The 25,462-nt window shown below is 35.9% G+C and overlaps 1 protein-coding gene across 1 annotated transcript; it reads right to left on the reverse strand.

Moving 5' to 3' along the window:
• Nucleotides 1-1,278: 1,278 nt before the first annotated feature.
• LOC128235904 (uncharacterized) lies at nucleotides 1,279-6,491 on the reverse strand. The gene is made up of 5 exons (XM_052950692.1): nucleotides 6,329-6,491; nucleotides 4,757-5,071; nucleotides 2,111-4,329; nucleotides 1,710-1,896; nucleotides 1,279-1,586 (listed from the first exon to the last, which is right to left on the reverse strand). Exons 1-5 carry the CDS (start codon nucleotides 6,489-6,491, stop codon nucleotides 1,279-1,281), a joined length of 3,192 nt encoding a protein of 1,063 aa, XP_052806652.1.
• Between the last annotated feature and the right edge of the window lie 18,971 nt (nucleotides 6,492-25,462).

Below are 25,462 nucleotides of genomic sequence, written 5' to 3' on the forward strand. Positions count from 1 at the left end.
AGCGAAGGCCCGGGGTATTTTGAAATCAACAGAGAGCGAGATATTATCATCCCATAATGAATACGTCGCAGCTCAAGTGTATGCTACAGTGCGATTCTGTTCTAAATGGGAGGATCATTGGTGTTTACGCCGCCGACAGACTTCCTAGAGACATTCCTCAATCACCGTTTAGATTTATAGCTAACACTGACATCCACTCTAAACAAGGACGGCATTGGTGCGCTTTTTTCAGTGGCAAAAGTGGACAGTTTGATTTTTTTTATACTTATGGCAAATCACCGAGTCAGAATAGCGAATATTTCCGACGTTGGTTAACCAATCGTAATGTTGATTTACGGATAAATCGTAATCAGATTCAAAGCGATAGCTCGACCACATGCGGTTTCTACTGTATTTTGTTTCTTCGTCAAAGACTTCAAGGCTATTCGTTTCACGAATTTCTAAATGTATTTGATTCTATTAATTTGGATTCGAATGATCAATTTGTAGTGAATAGTATGACTAAAGCCTATGATTAGTGTACCAGTAATGAACTATACTGTAATCAGATGTGTGTTTCCGCTATTGAATGTTTTTTTAAGCGGATGGTATTGTATACGAACTTTATAACAATATGTTCACATATTATTTAATAATAAATTGAAAAACAACATTGACTCGTTGTATTTAAGCAGGGGGGGGGGGGGTGTAAACAGAAATACGTTATTTTAATACAATTTATTACGGTATATACATCTATTACAATTTAATTGATACGCATTCACTAACATAACAGATCAAAAGTTTAACTGTAAAACCTTGTTATTCAACCATTGTGTTTAGTTATTTAAAGATTTTTACTGATAATAGCACCACTTCAATAAATGTGCAGCCATTACTTTTTACGTAAGGGAATTATTTCCATATGGTTAATCGTGAATGCACGTTCAGACAATACATCAAAATTATCGTAGAACTCGTGTTCGAATTCCTCAGCAATATTACATATTTGTTCCCATTCATCCTCCGCACTTGCACTATTGTTATTGTTTGATGTATCGTGCTTAATTTTCTAATGTCCATAGGCGTAACTGTCTACCGCGTTTAAGAGATACCGTTTATCATCGAAAGCGGAGAGTCCCTTTTTCTGAATCGTCTCACCAAACAGTTTATGTTTATCGCTCCTAAGAGCAGTCATGGAAGAGATCATCGACGTTTCATTGAAAAGAGTATTCTTATAAATTCATGTTTTAAGTCCCTTTTCACTGTCACTTTTGAAATACCCTTCGCCCTTTTCAATTAATCCCCATCACACGTGAAACTATACATCTTAGACCGAAGTCCGACAAATTCCGCAATAGGTTTTCCATTCGTCTCGTCCTTCATTTTTCCTAAGGCTTTTTTATTACGATCACTATGGAGGAAATGCTCCTCGGGATAGTCCGAAGTATCGAAATACTCCGCCGACATCTTCATGTCATGATATAGGTCTTCCGTTTGGCACGAGAATAAAAGGCTGTCTGTGTCGGTTAAACATAATTTCGCGTTCCCATACCTTTGTTTGATATAATTATACCAAAAGTCGTACATCAGGCATTTGCTCAGGTCTGAAAAAAAGAAAAAGTTAAATATATATAAAAATAATCGTCTTCATAAAAGCCTATCGACTTTTAATTTAAAATTTGAAAATCGATGTTTATGTAAACTAAATATTCAGAGGGAACACGTACCAAGTATGCAAAAACTTGAGTAAATCGGTTTAAATAAGGCAACCTTTGCCTTATGTAGCTCTACCGCGACTTGGTTCTCGTTGAAGATGATGGCGTGCTTATAGGTAGCTTTGGCAGTGACCTTTCGTAGTCTCTTTTCTGTATGAACCAGTTGAATGTTCTTGTGAAGTCTGACGTTCTCCATGGTCTGCAATATATTTTACAATTTTAAAAAAACAGGAAACACACACACATACACGTACGCACGCACGCACGCATGCACGCATGCATGCACATACACACACACACACACACATACACACACACGAGCAATAACAATAAAAAAAAAACAATGGCATGTGTGTAAAATGAAATAAGTTTAGATGATAGAAAATAATGCTTTACAAATACGATCGACTCACTTTGCCAAATACAGAGACGTTCATTAGCTTGTAGAAATTTTTCTGAAAAGTTGAAGTGGCCCTTTTTCGCATTTCCGTGTTAAGATCGATATACGTTTTCATCGACGGCTCTTGTCTGAATTTTAGTATTCTGTGTACTTCTTTCAATTTCATGCCTAAACTGAGATAAAGCTGTAAGTTTCTATAATGTAAGACATAATGGTCTTTATCCTCCAGAGTGGTCAACAGTTTCTCCACCTTGCCTCGATTAGAAACGGGCTCATTTTCAGACAGTCCATTTAATTTTCTCAGTAGTTGTCGGGCATACGGTGATAGTTGTTCGTCGGAAATAGTTTTCTTCTCGGGAGCTAGGGGAAGGCAGTTATGCTCATCATGGAGATCTCGGGGATACTCTAAAGACACTTCTAGGATGTAACCGCTGTCTCCATTTTCTGGAATCGACATAACATCGAAAGTTTCAATCTCTATCTCATTCATAAATGCAAAGTCACTTATCGGTAGGGGTTGAACCATGGCCCATCCGTAAAGATTATTTGCGTCTAGATATTGTAGAAATGTTCTCGGTTGTGATTGATCATAATCTTCCAAGTACGGATTGTTTGCTTTTCGATAACGATGAGAGATCTGTGACACGCCTCCACGAATACCAGATTCAACCATCAGTATTTTATCAATGTCTGTCAGCAACTCCAATCGGACACCCGTCATTTTCATGCAAGCGGACCAAGAGAGACCCGGTGAAGTGTAAAAATGACACGGGTCTAATTCATACTGCTGAAGACATAAATTTCGAAAGGACTCGAAAATGTCGCTTAGTAATAAAACATCCGTTTTCAGGTACAGATCGTGATAATCTGCCATCGAAGACATTTCAAATGTCCGAAAAACGGTCTGCGCGTGTTCATAATCTTCATTCGAAATGTGCTCCTTCTTGATGGTAGAATAAAATTGTTCTTTCGATGGTAATTCTCTGTCCTCAAATTTATCGAAGGAATCCATGTACTCGTATGGATAAACGCCTTTGCGGAGTAGGAGCAGGGCTTCTTCGTTCGATGCGCTTTCAGATAGTAATTGCGAGAAACCTCTCAATTCCTCTTGAGCTAAATTGTCTACCAAAGCCTCCAATGAAGCGGGAAGAAATTGAAAGCTATCAATAAATCTTAAACCATCTAAAGAAAAACTGACGAAACGCTCCGCATTTGAAGCTATACATTGTAGCCTGCGGTCTTTGAAGTCACCCAAATGTTCGCATAGAATATGAGCATCAAAATTTCTCAGGTTATGAAATATCACTGGAATGAACTTTGCCTGCTTACAGCTTAGATGGCACGCATTACATGCCGGACCAATTATCTTTCCCGTGAGATGGTTATGATGTCTGACTATCCTGTTATAGTTCTTATCATACATCGTAAAGCGTTGTTTACAGAGGCAACAATGGGTGGCATTTTCGATGAGATTGTCATGTTCCTCCGTTATCTGCATGGGTTCAACCGTGGATAGAATATTTTGTATACTATCTTGTTCTCGAAGCAAATGTTCTATTAATTGTTTTCCGGCGTCTTCACCTCTATAAATCACGGAGGGTTTCGTGTATTGTTCGTCTTCGCATACAACTTTATATCCAAACCCGCACACTTCAAGTTTGGTTGTAGGTGTAGTGGCTGACTGTTTTGGGTTTGGAGCGCATGTATGTAGTTTCCTGTTGACAGTCTCAAAGTCGGCGTATATAACAAATGGTACTTTCAACGTCTTTTGGTAATCCTTAAACTCCAAGATGTCATTTTGACCGACTTCCGGAAGTTCTACTCGTTGCGCACCATGAGGCGAGCAGTACTGCTGATGTTCGACCAATAAATTTTCTTTGACAAATGCGTGCAAACAATAAGAGCAGAAATGCATCTGCGAGCGATGAGATTTGGTCCGAGATAAGAAACGATTTAGATTCGTAATAAGGCAGTAGTGGGAAATATCTCCAGATTTCAACCAAAGCAAATTGATATGATGCTGACGATGACGTTGTTCAGTAATTCTCAATGGAAGAATCGAACCATCTTCATACGTAAACACGTTGATGGAAATGATTTCGTTTTGATGTTCTACTTTACGAATCTGAGATAATGCGACTGGGTAGCAGATGCCGGTCATGTTGATTTCGTTTTCGTACTGTTGATAGTGATCTACCAGTTCCGATCCCTCATCAACAGGATGTAGAGACGCTAGCAAACAGTATAGGACACATTTATCGTCTCGATTTTCGATATTAAGGATACTTTGTGAACGTGCCAGCGTTGACGGCAAGGGGATGTACCTCGATCCAGACGTAGGTGTATACACCACCGTATGCATTTCGAGCTTCAGCACTTTTTTCACATACCACCCTGAACCTTCTCGTAAGAACTCGCAAACATTTTTTGCATGGCCTCATTCAGATCGTGATCTAATGCATCATCTTCGGAGAGTAAAATGTAAGTTCGACTCCTGAAATATGGCTCTGCGATTGCTACTTCTCCCGAGCCATCGTCTCTATGCATTTCTACCTGTACACAAAGGTTCCATTTTATTCCTGGTATTTCGTTCAAACGAGACCGTAAAAAGGCTCTCACTTGATCCCTTACGTTTCCAAAGAATGCCAACACATCGTACTGTTCGCCATGTTAGCGTTGGTCTCATTGTTCTGGGACAACCGCTGTTCATTACGATCATCATCTTCAGCAGTCTCATTATCGTCTCGTATATCGACACTGCCTTCAACAATTCTATTGTTGTCTTGTATATCAACATTATCTTCAACAACCCTATTTTTGTCTCGTGTATCTTCATCATCTTCAACAACAGTATCGTCTGGTTTATCACTTGCATCGTTCGATGATGGAGTTACTGAAGCGTTTCTTCCTTGTAATGAAGTGCGTTCTTTGACTGCCTTGCGTCCACCTTGTTGATTTAGCGTGTGATTTTCAGCTACATGAGCAAATAGTTCGGTATATCCAGGGAAAATACAATCGCAGTGTCTACACGAAAACTGAGTTCGCTCCCGGTTCGTGGTCGAAGTATTATGAACTTTTGCCTGATGTCGATGTAGATGATATATTTTACTATACGATTTGTTACATCCTGCGCACGTAAAAGAAGTCGGTATTTCTTTCCTTTTATCATTATAGCTGTGAACTTTAATTTTGTGCCTACGTAAAATGTCCAGCCGCGTATATGATTTCCCGCAGACATCGCATACAAATCGAGATATATGACTTTTCATATGCCGTTGCAATATGTACTTGTTCTTGTATTCATTAGAACAAATGTCGCATTTCCATGATGAACCATTTCCTTTTTTATCCCCATTATTGAATTCCTCTTCATCATCGCTTTTATCGTTTGATTTATCACGTTTCCTCTTCATTATACTCTCAACACTCTAATCCCTGTATTAATACGTATTAACACTACATCCAAAAATTAGCTTTAAAACTTTATAATATCCACATTTCATCAGCGTTAACACCGTTTCACTTCTAAACTCATACTGACGGTTAAGTATACCGCTTTTGCATAGTTTGCGCATGCGCGATTGATAAGGCACGCCTTAAGGTGATTCAGGTATTTCTATACATCAGCGCATTTTTGCGGTTAAACTCCGAGGGCGGGTTATTCCTTTGTGTGCTGATGAAAAATTGTTTAATAATATCAATTTGCGTAGGCTGTTTTATCACGTACATCTTTAATCTTTATCAACTCGGGTGATTGTTTGTTCTTTGAATATTTAAGAGTATATTTGTATCGGATATGTTATGCTATTTTACGCTCATCATAAAACATATCAGATAACATTCACGTAATTAAACCCATTAATGTTTATTTATTATGCTCATATATTAAAATGGTTCATAATGATAATGGTTAAGCAATGATAAATGACAGTATGTTTAAACGTATTTAAGAGGAAAACATATGATAAACTGACCTGTTAAATAGTGTAATTAATCCATTGTAACATGGCGCCTTTCTTTGTCCGTTGATATCTTTTGGTCTCCGAGTCCTTTTTCCGTTTACTTCTTGACGATGTTGGTTTAACTCTTTCAAAATGCATTTTTGATAATGGTTTATCTACGTACAGACGCGCTTTGTCTGTTTTGTCATCACTATTTTTAATATTGACAATACTGTTATTTTTATTACCACCATTGCTAACGGTTTTGAGGTATTTCTTATCTGAAATACTTTGTCCCTGAATGGTATGATCGGATGTTGTCGGGGTTTTGTCTATCTTTTCTACTTGTTCGCCACCCACTTGCACATTATGCTCTCTTTGCTCGGAAATGTCCTTACTTTTCAGTAAATGTTCATATTTGATTTTCGGCACGAGTATCAGTTCACGTGCCATATTTAATAAAGTTCGTTTTTGATGGTTTCGATAAAAGGTAAAATGTATTTAAAATATTTCACGAGCAATTCTTTCCTTTTTTTCAGCTTATAAAGTGACGAATGACACTTTTCCTTTTAGATACCCGTTTTTTTATCGTTTCTGTCAATACACGATTACCTAACATCACATTGTACACAGCAGTAAGCTGTTGTTTTTCGATGTTTTGTATTAAAATCTTCTTAAGCTTATCAGACGCACTGAGAATCAAACGCAAAAAATACGATTGTGTCTTCATTAAATAGTTCATGCTGCTTTATCAGGAAGGTACACTTTCATCAACTGATCGGGTAATACGTCGGTTCTAAGCTTATATTTAGGATCAGAATGAGGGGATAAATCAACCAGAAGATAGTTGTATTTTCCCTCAGTAGCCTTTTTATACGCGTCCATAAAAAACTTTACTTGACCCGGGAAAATCTGTCGACTTAACGTTTGTATTTGTTGTTCATCCCGGTTGTTTTTAAACAAAAAGAAGTAATGCGTATTCAAACTAATGGTGCGGAATTCCCGACCGGGACAAAACGCATTTTGACAAATGAGAATGCAGAATTTTTTTAAATGGTGAGCGTATTTGCAATAAATGTCCACCACAGCTTTGCTTTTAGCGCTTTCGGTCATCATATCATCAATGACTAACACTTTTTCCGCCGGTTCTTTCATATGCCAGGTTTCTAAGTCAGCCTTTGTAGGCAGCCCTTCGACAAAGTTCACGGTGGGAATGGTTGATTTAATTTCCGCGTACAGCGGCTGATCAACGCTATAGCAAAAGTAGATAGCTTTTATCGGTTTAGTAAACGCCCCATTTGCCTGCTTTAGTAGTTGAAACACGAAACTACTCTTTCCAACATTGCTAGGTCCTAAAAACAATTAAACACCCATTGTCATTTACAAAGGTAACATTTTTTATAAGTAGCTCATACGGAGAATATATAGTTATTTTATTTATTTATGAATTTATTTAACAAAAATAATCTAACCAGTTGTTTAACAAACAATACATAACATTCTTTAATTGTTTTATTTACTAACCAATAACTTGCGCCGTAGAATCCGTTTCGAGTTGAACGACACTGTCCATATTGTGATATATATCAATATGATATCTATTAACGGATAATCTTTGAATTTATACCCCTGCATTGAGGGGGGGGGGGGGGGTGGTGGTAATGCTTGACTATATACCGTAACAACAGGCAAATAAAACTGACAACGCTTAAAGTATACCTCTAAGTATTTTGGAAACGGGTAAAAACAATTCAATGAACGTTTAAAGCAGTTTATTCATATCAACACCAACTAAATATTACAACAATACAAGTTTATATAAAGAACATAATATCAAACATAGAAAAAGAATCAGCATACAGTTCATAAATGAATATACATATTTATCGTTAACAACACAATGTAATGTTCAAAGCTAGCTAAATCTATTTTCCAACAACGTCAACTGAGTAACCATATTTTTCATTTTTGTTTTCCACTCTAACGTTTTCATGCGCGAATCACGCCAATGTCGACAGTAAATTTTCAGTTTATACATATCGACTTCTTCACGAGGTATATCGAGGACAGACACCGCATCCTTCCATTTAATCAGAATGTTAAATACATCCACTTCTGCGAGAACCTCCTCAAAGTATAAGTCCAGCTGTTGTTTTTTAGTCATGTATACGCAGGTATGGTCCGTTTGTGATAAACTATCACTTTGACAACCGAGACACATTTTTTTTTAAAAACAATATCCATTTTTTCAAGAATATCTTTCGCGTAAAAAAAGTCAACATAACATTGCAATAATAGCACGCGCTTCGAATCCATATTATGAGTTTTCCACATTTATCATAACATTCTACCAGTCCTTGTACTGCAAGTACGAAGTCGGATTACATTTACTACATTTCCAAAAAGACATTTGATTCAGATGATCATCATTACATTGAGAGTCAATAAACATACCGCTGAGAACGTCAAGCGGAAAGTCGCTTTGTGTATTAAATCCATCGCTTGTTTCTTCGTAAATATAAATAGGTTGATCTGCCGGCGATTGAGCCGTTTTAGGAGGCTCTTCTTCCATTTAAACGCTTACAAAGTCCCAATCGCCGTTACAATCGGGGAGACCCAATTGGTTCTGCGGAACATCAGACCAAATGTCCGGACTTTGGGAATACAATGGAACGTCTTGTACGGTGGCGGTTGTCTGTTCATAAGATGAGACTCGGTTTTGATCGCAAACATTAATTTTTTCTTGATCATTTTGTGGACTGCAGTATATTAACGTTTCCCCCGTAAGGACGAAGGTGTCTTCATCAACGACTGCCTTTGTATGATTTTTAGGTTTCTTTTTTAAACGCTTCTTCAACGGTTTAGAAACCATCGCACGTAAGGTTTTATGCGTCTTAGATTTAAAATGTTCTACTGTATGCTATGTTTCCATTTAGTGAAAAGGGAGTAAAATTGCAAAGTTCATCCCACCAGTGTCGCATAGATTCATATCGTTCAACCATGGATGGTAATTCCCTTTCTTCACTTTCACTTAATATACTATAATATATCAGAGTCCAGCGCATATAATAATGGTTGTTCATTACTTCATTATCTGCCCATGGTTGTCTTCGATTGTCATCGATCCAATATGAATCAAACATACGAGCATCACTATCATACACTTGGTAATGATATCCACGAAGATCACCCATTGATGTAACATCTAAAAATAGATTTAAGTCCGCACTTTGTTCCACGCGAACCTAATACGGCTGAAAGCGACTGCTAACCTGCCGAGGTTTAGCCGGTTGATTGGTCGGGAATGGATTGTTCCTACTAGCTGGTAACGTTCGCCCCTCTGGAACGTCACCTTCAAACGGCTGCTTTAATGTCGCTCGTTGATCCTATAAAACAAAATAAAATAAAACATATAATAAACATTTACAATTATAATCAACAGATATATACAAAAAGCTACAAAAACATGCTCAATAGCAAAAAGTTTAAGTCATATAAATAATTCTAATTGCATTAAAACAATTCTAAAAATATATAATTGTATTTTATAATGTTAATTAAAGCTATGAAATATAACTTGTAAACATTAGCTAAATGAACGCTATCTTTTCGTCTCTTTTCAGTTAAATGTTTGTATAAAACACTAACCATTTCGCCCTGCATTTGACTCGCAAACCCCTCAAGCTCACCGAGTCTTTCTTTTAATTTCGGGCAGTCAGCATATCGGATAGAAACAGTTTTCGATTTGGTTTTATCGAAAGTACCAGTGTCCCAGCATTTCGAATTGTCGCTGACGTGGACGAACAAGTCATTGCCAAACCTAGTTAATGTTATGTCTTTTGAATATCCAAACTTGCCTCTAACTTTATCCAAAAATCCGCAATTATCGTACACAGGTTCCATAATGTTTCTTTATTCAGTAGAATTCGAGTAATATCGAGCTATGCGTGAGCGTTCTCGTTTTATACATAAATTAGAAGTAAGGCAGGCGTTTTACTTTTTTGTGATTGATTTGCGTTATGATAAAACGCCAACGCTCCTTTTCATTGGCTGTAAGCAACGATGTCGTTAAGTACATACACCTGTGTGCCCTAAAAATACCTGCGGTTAACACGGCGTCAGAGTGTCTGTTTAAACCCTTTCAAAAACAGGAAACAGTCATTATACTTGTCATTGGATTACCATAAATATGTGATTAATGAGCATGACTATCTCTTAAAGTACCGACGCTTCGTTTCATCCATTATACATCGCGATGTTGTTTAGTACGAACACCTGCGTGTCATTAACATTTTTGTGGTTTTATCAGCGTCGAGATGTCTGAACGTACTCCTTTCAAGACAGGAAACGAGATCATTATACTTGTCATTGGATTACCACAAAAATGTGATTAATGAGCATGATTATCTCTTAAAGTATCGACGCTTCGTTTCATTCATTTTACATCGCGATGTTGTTTAGTACGAACACCTGCGTGTCATTAAAAATAATAAATGAGGTTGGTTTTAGTCAACGTTGCATTTTTGCGGTATTTTCAATCGCGTGTAAGTTTTAATTTTTGAAGTTCAAATGTTAAGGGTAAATTTCCATATTGTACTCTTCTTAGTTTAATCACCTTTTTGATAAATCTAGATACATTTAATGTGTTATCTTTTACATACCACTCTGAAATGTACATGTGTTATCTATAATATATCAACACTCATCAAGATAGTTTATTTCATTTATTACATTATAGACATGTGTATAACATATGTAATCATGCTAATAGGATGAGTTCCATACAAGATTTGTGTACCCCCATTTTATTTTTATTTGTTGCATAGGATATTGCTCCAACTTGGTAAATCCATTCAGTATTCATGTATCCGAGTCGTAATTGCATTCCATTTTTGAATAGCACATTACTGCAAATTGATATATAAATCCGTTAAGTATTAAGGTATCTAAACCGTAATTGTGTTCCATTTTTGCATAGCATATTACTGCAAATTGGTAAATAAATCCATTCAGTGTTAAGGTATCTGACTCATACCAGAGTCCTCATACAAGTTTGATATCATTTGAAAGGGTATGACTTGCTGATTGAAAATATATGACTAGAATGTGTTTATATATATTATAAACATCATTATGATACTTTGTAAGTTTGTTATATATTGTAAAAAATATGAGGTGAAGTGTTTTTGTGATGTTTTAATAACAAAATGAATATTTGCAATACTTTGTTATACAAAACTTCTCTACTCCTGAAACTCTTTCAAATGATAACAGAATAACATGAGGTGGGGGGGGGGGTCACAATGTTTCAGGGTAATATTAATGTTTCATATGCAATGCTTGTGTAGGATTCATTTTTAAGGTATTTTCCATTCCATAAGCATTCCAAAAAAAGTTAATTAAAACATTCCATGTTTTACACATCCATTTTATGTTGATTTGAATATTATAAACTGTAGGTATCAAAATTATGTATAACTATAAAGTCATGTTTTCAACTTCGTTCAACGCTCACTTTTATTAGCTGTAAGAAGCGATGTCGTTAAGTACATACACCTGTGTGCCATTAAAATACTTGCGGTTAATACAGCGTCAGAGTGTCTGTTGAAGCCCTTTCAACAAACAGGAAACAGTCATTAAACTTGTCATTGGATTACCACAAATATGTGATTAATGAGCATGACTATCTCTTAAAGTACCGACGCTTCGTTTTATCCATTATAAATCACGTTGTTTAGTACGAACACCTGCGTGTCATTAACATTTTTGTGGTTTTATCAGCGTCGAGATGTCTGAACGTACTCCTTTCAAGACATTAAACTATGTCATTATATTATGAATACGTAATTAATAAGCTTTGTTATCTTTATAGTGACAACGCTTCGTTTTATCTATTATAAACCGCGATGTTTGTTTGCATTGTTAAGGGTAGACGCTTTCCCACAACCATTAAAAATAATAAATGAGGTTGGTTTTAGTCAACGTTGCATTTTTGCGGTATTTTCAATCGCGTGTAAGTTTTAATTTTTGAAGTTCAAATGTTAAGGGTAAATTTCCATATTGTACTCTTCTTATGAAGATTTCACGTCTGCTATCTCTTGAGTCAAAACAGCGATCTTATTCTGAAAATAAATTTTATGGCATCAGGACTAATAAAAACACGGTGCTGCTCTAAATATGACGATTTTAATTAATCTCTTAATATATTTGATAAAAAGTATATATTAAAATTAACTCAACACGTAAAAACAATAAAACATGAACAACAACCAACCTGTAATTCACACACCATCCAGCTGTTTGACATTTGCTGATCATCATAAATGCGTCTAGACAAGTCTAGAAAATCTTTCATAAACCTATCAGCCATTTTCAAAGGGGTGGGAGAATAAAAGAGCGTGTTATAACAGGTTATAAAAAATGATCAGTTTATATACCAGTTGTGACTCTGGTTAGCACGACGTCGTGTGTGGTCCTACATTCCAAGTCACAAAGGACAGGATATAGAAAAGCGTTTTCATTTCAAATACTTTTTAAAGTAGTTCATTTATGCGGGTGTAAACTAGAACGCGGTCATAGATCACCTTATTTCGACTCATATATTCACTGCCACTGTATACATGGTAACAGTTTTAAAAATGACGCATCTTTGTATGCTCTTTATGACACGATGACATTGTAAAATCAAGGAATGCCTTTGATAATGTTTTTTTTCTAAATAAAATATAATTATAAACCTAAACTTTTGTTTATCTAAACGAATGGAAAATAGTTGTCTGTGAGAACGTTTTTTGGAAATAACAGTTAACATACACTCATGGATTAAGTACACTTAGTTATAAACATATTTAAGTTTATACTGCGTTAATACATTTAACCGAGTTCATAAGCTATATGATCTAAGATAAGCGACTCTACTAGGTGTTAAACAAAATCGGAGTACGTAGTTACCTCTCATGGTATTACGCTCGTCACGTATGACGATATACATCCCCACCTCTAGGGTTCAGGTCGAGGTTAAGGACTCGAGTAAGGGTTAGCTCGACTACGTCACAGGTGGCTTTTAGTCCCCAGGTGGCTTTTAGTCCCAAGTGGTTTTTGGCCCCAAGTGGTTTTTGGCCCCAAGTGGTTTTTGGCCCCAAGTGGTTTTTGGCCCCAAGTGGTTTTTGGCCCCAGGTGGTTTCTACCCCCCCCATTCCTACACTACTGTGTAATGCACATATAAAAGTCCCCAAACTCACATAGAACCATCGGGCCTACAAGTTTTTAGGCCTAGCTACGCCCCTGGTCCGATGGCGTCGTTATATAAACACACGTGCGCACGCACACGTCTATCAATAATAACTCACGCTTTGGGGACTGTGGGTTCCAGTTTAAGTGCCGACTATACAGTTGGCATTATTCTGGACCTAGTTTCACTTATACGAACTTTGTTTCTTCGAACATTAATGATTCCGAATGAAAGCAAATACAAACTTATAGTAAATCTCATTTTAGGAAGAACAAACAGGACGAGGCTTTCTGAAGATTACATAGGGCCCATGAGTCTATTGAACGTCAATTATTTGGCTAAACGTCCATCATTTACGCTGAAAGTGTCACTAATGTTCCGACCTGTTTTGTTCTATAACTTCTCTAAGAGTTGGCAATATTTATGTTGATGTATGGATCTTGTTTAGTATATTTGAATCCACTGATTTATATGGGCGTGGGCTTTTCTCCCAGGGATCAATCGTGTCGGAGCTCTGAGATTCGTTCTTATAACGCAAATGTTTTGAAAAACGAAGTCTTTTACTTCCATTATCTGGCCAATCTTGATGCTAAGCATGAACATGTTTCGGACGGATATAGACTCACAAAAACACCAAAAATCATAGTTGTCGATTTTTCATTTTTCTGATGTTGTTGTTTCGTTTAAAGATAAAGGTTATATGTATGTTAGTTAGTAATTTCTCTTATCAATTTCCCATCACTTCCATTAAGAGTGATATACGCCCTAACGCTGTTCATTATTGCTACAAATTAGCGATGTTGTTAGGTGATGCACTATTTCTTTCGTTTTTAACGACGTACACGTTCGTAGACATGCAAGGAAACATGTTAAAAGTTTGAAATGAATATTACAAATCAAAAAGAAATCTTAAATTTCCAAAACAATTGCCTTACCACAAAGAGCTTTTAATGCAAAATCGTTCGTAGATCAACTTTAATTACACCGTGACTAGGTAAATGCCTAATGAAGAATTGAAATGTAGACACGCTGCATTTGAGCTATGATTGAATATCTGGTTAACTATACAATCACTCCATCGTATATGCTGCCCACGCAAAGATAACAAATGCTATGATTGTTTTGTTTATGAACCAATCCAGCGAGCAGTTTTAGTTATTGCTTTTCGTTAGCTGTCTAAAAATAAATGTTATTTGTTTTCTCATCCGTACATTAATACAGTAGCACGGGACTGAAGACCCTCAAAATGTATGCCTTGAGGACGATGTTTCTTTACTGTAATTACATACGAAAAATTAAAACTAAAAGTAAACCAGAAATAAAATTTCTGATCATTGACGCATATAAAATGTTGTAATTAGAGCTTACCGGGGCCGCTTTTTGCAAGATTTTTCTCATCGGACCCTCCCCATCCACATCCCAAATCCTTAAATTCTTCACACGCGCCTTTTATATCAAACAATTGTACCAGCGACTTTAGCACCAACAAACAGCAACCGGAAACCATCATTTTCTAATTTTGGTAACAGTGACCTTGAACCACACAACTCAAATGCAATCCCAAAGTACGTCTCCACGTAAGCTTGGTTACAAACAACCATTCTTTTTTATCCTAATTTTAAGTTATTGGGTAGAAACCATGTATCTGTTTTTAGTACCATTTACCTTGACCTGATAACCCAAATGCAATCTCAAGGTTCGTCTCTACATAAACTTGCTACATACAAAGTAATTGAAAGTGTCATCACTAAAACTACCAGTTTGACCCCAGCCAGTCCGACGACATCTTCATTGAAAACCTGGGGCGGTATTCATATATATTTTTCTAAAAATAGTTTAAATATTTGCTACTGTATATGTTTCTGTAGTATAATGTTTAACAATATGAAATTATCAATGGCTCTCATTGTCTACTGCATTGATGTATATTTGTTTGATGTTATGTGTGGTACTAAACTTGTATTCCGGTCTGTTTATATTTATAAAAAATACCAGCTTTTCTCATTGTGAGCTTAAAGTTTCCTTTGGTTGATTGCATTTCCATTTTTCCATACAATACTAATTTGGAAAATTCAGTGCGTATATTCTAAACGGTAAGTATAATTCACCATTCACTAATCGCAAACGTGAACAAATAATGATAAAATGCATGCAATTGTAAAATCGAAGATGATAAAAAATGTTGCCTTTGATACCACTTCATACGCACGTCTTCAATAAATAAAACATTTCAACAGACTTTATCGACACGTTCGTTTAAATTTATTCTTCCAACTGTATGCCCAGGAGCGAACCCAATGTCTGACGTTTGAGGGGATGTATCCGAGTCACAAGCTGTTTTCCACCAGACCCTTATATCAAAGTTTCTATTATATTGATTAAGGTTTTGAAAATGTTTGCTTTTATTACTTTTAAATTGCGCATGTTGGAGATTAGTTATGTATACTATTTCAATTGTTACAGATGACCAAAAACCAGTAAGGAAGCTAGCATAGTTTTGAATATGAGAGATACAACAAAATAAAACGACAAATGCAGTAATCATCATCAGCGCACCGAAGTGAACTAGCTGTATTGTGTATTTTGTATTTGTATTATTAGCTGGTAATATTGGCAGTGAAGGTAAAATTATATTCCCCTATTCTGCGAAACAAATTTGAACTGAAAGCATTGCTCGTTTTTTTTAATTCGGAATAGTATTTTACTCATAGGTGTTGGTGTGGACAGACTTGTATTAAACCTTTTATTTTCTAAGGCAGACTGTGTGTGATGCTCATAGTTTCCAACAATACTGCATTGTATCTTTGAAAAGTTTTACATTAGGTACTCTGAATTGTATTCCTCCGTCTACATATAAAGTTGAGATCCCTAATCATTGAAGTACTTGAGATTTACCTATTAGTTTTTTTCAAGTCTCCTCAAGTTAATGCATACTTTGATCAGATTTACCTTTTACGTTTTTAATGTATTCAGAATTGTTGGGATACGAGTGAGGAATATTCACGTAAACTGGTTTACACCCCCAGTAAATGTACATGTTACTGACCGTTCCAAGACCGTACCTAACTATCCTTGATAAACATACCAAGTTTTTTATATAGTATATATGCACTGTGTTGTTTGTGGAGTGTTGTGCTGTTATTCCATGTTTCTTGTTTGTATTTGTTTTTGTGGTCTATGTCTTTGGCGTTCACTATGTGTCATTTCTAATTTTCGAACGGAAATATGAAAATCTGCGATCTGATCTTGTGTCAGCAATCTTTTATCACTGGTTTGCAGATATTTACGCAAAAATGTGCTTTTTCCAAGACAAAAAATAAAAAAAGTAGTCAAAACGGTAAATCTGTGAGGGTGCAGCTTTAAGTATTTTAATTAAATGTATATTTGCTTACATTTTTTCATACTGAACACTTTTTAATTTTTGTACGGCATATTTGATTAATATGTAATTGTCCACGTATACTTTTGTTGACGGATCATTGCAAATATGTGTATTTGTAATAGCTGTTTATATACGCAAAAAACACTTTTTATAAGTTGTAAAAACACTTCGAAAGCGTAACTTAGTAAGCTACCAGTCCAAAATATGTGCAGAAGGAGACTTCAAAACTGACAGGCGAGGCCTACCTTTTAAAGCATGTTCTTGTATTTAAACAGTATGATTTCAGTGCAGCTACAGTTGTAGGTAGCAGTCAAAGTTTGTTCGCTCTTTTGTATCTTACATTTTGTAAATAAATATGTTGAGGTTGTAAACGTATGCACTTGGAAGCAGATTTTTTATGTTTAAAGTTGAGTTAAGCTGAGTCGAGTTAAGTTGAACACTTTGAGGGTTATGTGGCTGTTATGCTACATCGGTAAATGGCACTAGTATGGTAAGCATTAACATTCAGTCCATGGGCGTATCATTAAATATAACGATATGTTTGGAAACAGCAATGAAAACTCGACATGAGTATTGTTTTTTCGTGCAAACATGAGGAAAATACAATACACGGAATCAGTAGCCTTAACCAAACCGTTTATCCCTTTAACACTTCTGCTGGCGTAGTAATACAGCACAAAATTATTTCGTCTTTTATTTTAATTACAAAAGCTAACGTAAAGGCATTCTTAAATATTGAAAAAAAGGATCTACAGAAATCGGCGTTTAAATAAGGATCTACAAAAATCGGCGTTTAAATAAGGATCTACAGAAATGGGCGTTTAAATAAGGATCTACAGAAATCGGCGTTTAAACAAGGATCTACAGAAATCGGCGTTTAAATAAGGATCTACAAAAATCGGCGTTTAAATAAGGATCTACAGAAATGGGCGTTTAAATAAGGATCTACAGAAATCGGCGTTTAAATAAGGATCTGCAGAAATCGGCGTTTAAACGAGGATCTTAAGAAATGGGCGTTTAAACAAGTATCTACAGAAATCGGCGTTTAAATAAGGATCTACAGAAATGGGCGTTTAAACAAGGATCTACAGAAATCGGCGTTTAAATAAGGATCTGCAGAAATAGGCGTTTAAACGAGGATCTTAAGAAATGGGCGTTTAAACAAGGATCTACAGAAATCGGCGTTTAAATAAGGATCTGCAGAAATAGGCGTTTAAACGAGGATCTTAAGAAATGGGCGTTTAAACAAGGATCTACAGAAATCGGCGTTTAAATAAGGATCTACAGAAATCGGCGTTTAAATAAGGATCTACAGAAATCGGCGTTTAAATAAGGATCTACAGAAATGGGCGTTTAAACAAGGATCTACAGAAATCGGCGTTTAAATAAGGATCTGCAGAAATCGGCGTTTAAACGAGGATCTTAAGAAATGGGCGTTTAAACAAGGATCTACAGAAATCGGCGTTTAAATCAGGATCTACAGAAATCGGCGTTTAAATAAGGATCTACAGAAATGGGCGTTTAAACAAGGATCTACAGAAATCGGCGTTTAAATAAGGATCTACAGAAATGGGCGTTTAAACAAGGATCTACAGAAATCGGCGTTTAAATAAGGATCTGCAGAAATCGGCGTTTAAACGAGGACCTTAAGAAATGGGCGTTTAAACAAGGATCTGCAGAAATGGGCGTTTAAATAAGGATCTACAGAAATTGGCGTTTAAATGAGGATCTGCAGAAATCGGCGTTTAAACGAGGATCTACAGAAATCGGCGTTTAAACAAGGATCTGCAGAAATGGGCGTTTAAATAAGGATCTACAGAAATCGACGTTTAAATAAGGATCTGCAGAAATAGGCGTTTAAACAAGGATCTACAGAAATCGGCGTTTAAATAAGGATCTGCAGAAATCGGCGTTTAAACGAGGATCTTAAGAAATGGGCGTTTAAACAAGGATCTACAGAAATCGGCGTTTAAACAAGGATCTGCAGAAATCGGCGTTTAAACAAGGATCTTAAGAAATGGGCGTTTAAACAAGGATCTGCAGAAATAGGCGTTTAAACAAGGATCTGCAGAAATCGGCGTTTAAACAAGGATCTTAAGAAATGGGCGTTTAAACAAGGATCTGCAGAAATAGGCGTTTAAACGAGGATCTTAAGAAATGGGCGTTTAAACAAGGATCTGCAGAAATCGGCGTTTAAACAAGGATCTGCAAAAAACGGCGTTTAAACAAGGATCTGCAGAAATGGGCGTTTAAACAAGGATCTGCAGAAATGGGCGTTTAAACAAGGATCTGCAGAAATCGGCGTTTAAACGAGGATCTTAAGAAATGGGCGTTTAAATAAGGATCTACAGAAATCGGCGTTTAAATAAGGATCTGCAGAAATCGGCGTTTAAACGAGGATCTTAAGAAATGGGCGTTTAAACAAGGATCTGCAGAAATGGGCGTTTAACAAGGATCTGCAGATATCGGCGTTTAAACAAGGATCTTAAGAAATGGGCGTTTAAGCAAGGATCTGCAGAAATAGGCGTTTAAACGAGGATCTTAAGAAATGGGCGTTTAAACAAGGATCTGCAAAAAACGGCGTTTAAACAAGGATCTGCAGAAATGGGCGGTTAAACAAGGATCTGCAGAAATCGGCGTTTAAACAAGGATCTGCAGATATCGGCGTTTAAACAAGGATCTGCAGAAATCGACGTTTAAACAAGGATCTGCAGAAATCGGCGTCAAAGCATTTTAAACTGTTTCGTAACAAATCGCTGTTTGTGTTGTTATACAAATATTGCTTAAGCACCTAAATGCAAAGATTAAGGTTCGACTCTCTGTTATATGTACATTAGAATTGTTAAGCTTTCGCAGCCATTTTGATGATCACGCATTCGAGTTGTTGGCGCAGCTATTGGCGTAAATATATATGATATTTTATATATATACTGATGTAGTAAAATTCCGAACAATTTCGATGAACACGCATTCTCTTGAAGTTGTTGTTGCAGCTACTGGCGTAAATGCATGAACGAAAATGTACGAAGTTTATTCCAAAACATTGTTTCGTGCGTTTGAATATCTTTAATGAATATTGAATACATTCCATGTAAATTAATTATACTAATGTTACTTTGAAGTCAAAAGTGATTCAGCATGTCTCATATAAGATTTGTATCAGAGAAAGGTTTGCTTTATATGTATTGTACTTAACAGAGTCTGTTTTTGTAAATTTATCGTTGTATGATGCTATTTCGCCTTAAAACTAATGCGTCAAGTAAATTGATTATAGCATCTGTTTGTGTTTTTTATATATTTGTATTCTCAGTGTTAAAATAATTTACAACAAGGGAAAGTATAAAAAAAATCAAATTATTTTCATTTCTGATATTATACGAAACATAGAAAATCAGACAGCCATCAATCACGCCTAAATCGTTGATCAAACACAGCTAATAAAATCACGCTTATTTGCCAATCAGCTATACGGAAAGACGCATAAATTGGCCAATATTTAAGAGAGGAGAACATTGACTTTACTGTCCTTACTGAGACATGGTATTCCGACAAGTATCAACATCAGCACGAAATATCTGATCTCAATCAATATATATGGATAATAACTTAGTGTTGCAAACAGGCAAAGCAAAAATGGTGGTGGAATCAACATAAACTGTAGAAATGAAAAAATATGCGTAAAATGAAAGCAGAATCAACGCCAAGTTTTGAGAATGGAATATGGAGACTCATTTTCAAAAACATAACATAACATGTCATTGGGATATATAGAACTCCTGCCTTAGCGACTGCAACACCATTCTTTACTGAATTCTTAAACTTTATGGAAGACATACTCCCGCAATATTCTAACCTGACGATAATGGGCGACTTGCAATTGCATATTCACGACCAAAGCAGTGCTACTTTGAATTTCAATAGTTCCTTTTGTGCCATGGGTCTACAAAAACACGTTGACCTCGTTACCCACACTTGCGGAAACATTTTAGACTTTATCATCACAGAGATAACGAATGACGTGGATGTTCTTAAATGTGAGCAAGGACCGTTTCTATCTGACCACTGTGTGGTTAAGGTCACTATAAATGTGAAAAAAAATCATCACGAGTAAAACAAAAACTTCCCGCATTTGGAATGATGTTTCTAAAGCTGATTTGTCTAATGACTTAGCTCAAATATCCATTGGCTGTAAAGATGTTGATACATTCGTTTATATCTTTGAATCTGAAATGAGTAGAATTATCGATAAGCATGCATCGCAAAAAGAGAAAACTAAAATATGTAGAGCGTAGAAACCGTGGTTTAATGAAAACATTCTGCATATTAAAGATACTATCAGAAAATCAGAAAGACTGTGGAAAACATATAAACAACCAGATCAGTTTCAAGCATTTAAAGAAGCACGAAACACCAAATCGTGTGAACTGGACGTATTACTTACCAACATATTTAAGTCTTATTTACACGATCTTTTGCCCATCATCACTCAACTAGTCAATATGTCTTTACGGCAAGGGGTATTTGCTTCTCGATGGAAACCTAGCTATTGGAAGTCCATTTTGAAAGACACTTGGTCTGGAACTTGAATTTAATAAGTATAGACCAGTAAGTAACTATCATTTCTTTCCAATTGAATTGAAAAGGCTGTTTGAACCATACTTAATAGTAACGCGGAAAATCACGAGTCGGCCTTCAGACGTTTTCACTCCTGCGAGACAGCTTTACTTAAACTTGTAAATGACCTGATATATGGCATGGGGAATCAAGAGGTATCAGCGCTGATTGCAATCGATCTCAGTGCTGCTTTCGATACCGTGGACCAAGACATTCTGCTTGGTATACTTCACAGTCAGTACGGTGTCACCGATTTAGCTCTCAGATGGGTCGCCGTGCGTGTGTCAGCACCGCCAACATCGCAACACTGTCATATCCGCGTATATTGGAATGCAGTGTGCCACAATGTAGTTGTCGTGGTCCCTGTCACTATCCCTCATATGCTGGAACATTATTCGATGTTATCCCACCATCCACATCGGTCTATGGATTCGCAGATGACCACACTGCAGACACACTTTTTCGGCCAACTTCTGTTTCCAATGAACTAAATGCGATCAAAAAATTTGATCAATGTGCAATGAAAATAAACAGTTGAATCAATGGAAACAAAATAAAAATGAACACCTCAAGAACAGAATTTATTATGTTTGGCAGTAGAGCACAGTTAAATAAATGTTGTACTTAAGAAATACTAATAAACATAGCTGGTGATAAAGTTCAGTCAGTCAGTGTCATAAGGTACTTAGGTGCTTACTTGAACGAGACTTTAAATCTTAAAGAGAATGTAAAAACCTAATGCAGAACCGCAATGCTAAACTATCTCAGAATTAAAGGTATTCGTAAATTTCTAACTGTAGATGCTACAAACTTCCTTGTACTTTCATTAGTCATTTCGCACTTAGATTACTGTAATTCTATACTGTTTGACATAGCAGAATGTGATATATATAAAAAAATATTCAAATATGTGTACAAAACTTGTCTTAAATCGTGGCAAATTCGAAATTTCTAAACAAATTCTATATAAACTACATTTGTTACCTATGAAGGCCAGAAATAATTTCAAATTGCTATGTTTCATACACCAATGTTCTGTAAATGATGCGTCTACCTACCCCACGGAACTTTTGTCTAAACACATCCTAAAGAGATCAGGGTTAAGGTCTTCAGATTCAACAGAGTTACAGTTTGAGAAACCTTTTAACAAATGAAAATCATTCAAAGACAGCGGTTTAAGTACAGCTGGCCCTAAGCTCTGGAACGAACTGCCTTTAATGATAAGAAAGTCTGCCTCATTAGACACTTTTAAGAAAAGCCTGAAAGCGCACTTTTATGCGCTGTTTAAGATGGTGGTCCAGTAACAGTTAATACACTATATGAGAAACCTTTCGACATTGTTTTCAATATACATAACTGAGTGCTTATTTTATTGGTTTTATTGTCGTTTCTTTCATATGCTTTTAAATTCTCTGTGTTTATGATTTTTTCTGTTTTTTTTTGGTTGTTTATGGGCATTCCTTATTTTTTTTTATTTTTTTATTGTGTTCTAATCAATGTTTTATGTCTATTATCTTAAAAAATTATACTGATGTACTACGCCATTGAATGTGATTTTGTTCAGAAATAGGCGTTTAATTAAATAAAACAGTTTCAGTTTTCAGTTTATCAGAGATATGATGAAATTATCAATTCACAAAAGAATGACTTCAGCCCAATATTAAAAAATGCATCATTTTATCCACGATGTTATCGTGTATTTGATATTCAATTTAAACATATTTTATTCATCAGCGTATACACACATATTATAAAGACAAACATAAAACACATGTACAATCTAGAAAAGGATAAGAACGAAAGATAAATATATCTTAAAAAAGTTCTTCTCCAAACTTTAGCAGAAGTACATATTTATTGACGAACATTTGTACTGCTTACAATGTAGATGACACAATGATATTGATATTGTTGGATTAGATCAGATGGTAGTGTTTAATGTGATTTGGCTTCATTTACTTTTATCAAATAAAAAGATTTTAAAGATTTTTACATACGATGTACACAGACAAGAAAGTAGTTAAAAGTTTAACATTTTGTGTGATTAACAAAGCTATAATGAGGTTAGTTTATTTTCACTTTTCAAATACAAAAGTCATTCATTTTGTTTGAGAACAGAATAAGATAGTAAAGAGGATAAAAGTGAAGAAAGATGGTAGGTTGGTTGGTTTAGATGAACAACTTCAACTTATTTGATATTTGTTATTTCTCACCACTGTATACGAGTTATGTTATAAATATATTCATAATAGATGAAAACGTAAAATCTTGTAGATCAGTCATGCGTTTATGATATGTAAAAGTGCTAAAACGGTTCACACACACTAAGATAAGTTACGCGCAACCACGCACCAATGAAAAAATATATAAAAAAACTGATGGAATGAAAATGATACCAAATGAAATACGCAAAATAAGATTTCATTAATAAAATAATTATTTGAAAAAAACTAAAACACAAAAGTTTTAAAAAGTCTTTACTGCTGCGATGTTCTAACGAACGTTTTAACGTCATCTGTAAAAATACCGCGCGTAATGGTAAACCGCACAAACAAGATGTTCGCAAGGTAAAAATATCAATCATCTGTCTCCGATACGTTCCCGCTTTCCGCATTCACAAGGACAACACATAAAACAAATTTTGAATGGATAACCTGTCAAGAGGCTTTAAATATTTAACGAATCATTTTTTAATTCTTTTAAGTAATACAACGGAAACGAAGTTAATTACTTGCAAAGTTTTCCGTATTTAAATCCTTTTAAAATCCCATTGATTCAATTGCGCAAGGATATACAATCCTTTCTCTTTTTCATGTCTGTGATGTGTAACCTAATTACGTACATTATTATATCAGTACACATACTTTTATTGCACACTTATAATTAAGGGCCCAATGTACGTTTGAACCTTGTATACTTTGTAAATATAAGTATTTAATTATTTAATTATAACATGATTCCTTTTATAACTTTATAACTTTTTGAGTGTTTGGAAAACGCTATGGAGTGAAAGAGTAAAGGACACAATTTTAAACGACTGTATGAAATCTATGCGTTGACCTCCAGAAAATATATACTGATATATATAGGAGGGCAACATCTGTCTGAATATAGTTATTATCATATTGTATCCGGTTTCTCATACAATATACAGTCAACCAGTTAAAGGAGCTTAGGGTATATTAAGGACATCCTGGAAACGTGCAGAATGTCTTTAAATAGACTATGGGATCATTGAAAGTTAATGAAAAAGCGTATTTAGTCATTGCGCTTAGCGATACATACTTGAAGGAGAAAGCCGTATGTATAAAGCCTTCTAGAAAACTGACACGATTTTTGAAATGAAAGCTTAAATATTTACTTTTATATGCTGCCCTAATTTTGATATGCAATTTAAATGGAAAATATATACACCTGAACAATAAGTCGTAGGCTATTCTATAATATAAGTATTTAGACATAAATACGATAATTATTAAGCGCTCTCTGACGTCATGCCTTTCCCATAATTCTTAGGTAATAGGTGGCGCTGTTTTTGGCGCTAATTTCATTGTTAAGCGCGCCGCCAGCCGAGCGGTTATTGTTTATAGTTTAAATTTAATTTGGACAAAATGGCGTCTGGTGGTGCGAGATCGAATAATGCGGTGGACGTTGAGGGTTCTATCCGCGAGCTAGAGGAACAGGGTAAACTACTATCCCGAGAATTTCTGGAACTGACTCCCAGAACAAAATCTAAGCAAAAAACCGTAGAACTTGACTTAGACGATCTGCTGAAGGAGCGAGATATTTTACGTAGGCAAGTCGAAGAGAAAATGGCCCTTGGCGAGAAGAAGCGTCTTCTCAGCGAGATCGACGCGTTAAAACAGCAGCTGTCTTCCCTTTCCCTTCCCTTTCCCTTGGTCGTGGCAATAATGACGTTCCGCGAGTCAAGGCTTCAGAGGGCGGCATTATAACCAAACCCCGGACCCCTTTAGTGCCAAAGGAGGAGGTGACGCTCGACGATCTTCGTGCGATGGTTTCGATGACCGAAAGATTGGACTTATTGATGCCGACAGAACATTCAGAGATAACAGCAGGTATAACACCTTCCAAAAAGTTGAAATCTGGTAAATCTGCTAAATCAACTGAAATTTCGTTTCGTCACCCCCATTTATGGCCCCATGTGTTTGTACCGGCTTAGAAATCTGGTCATTCAGA

Source organism: Mya arenaria, chromosome 5 (genome assembly GCF_026914265.1).
Source record: "Mya arenaria isolate MELC-2E11 chromosome 5, ASM2691426v1".
Lineage (NCBI taxonomy): Eukaryota > Metazoa > Mollusca > Bivalvia > Myida > Myidae > Mya > Mya arenaria.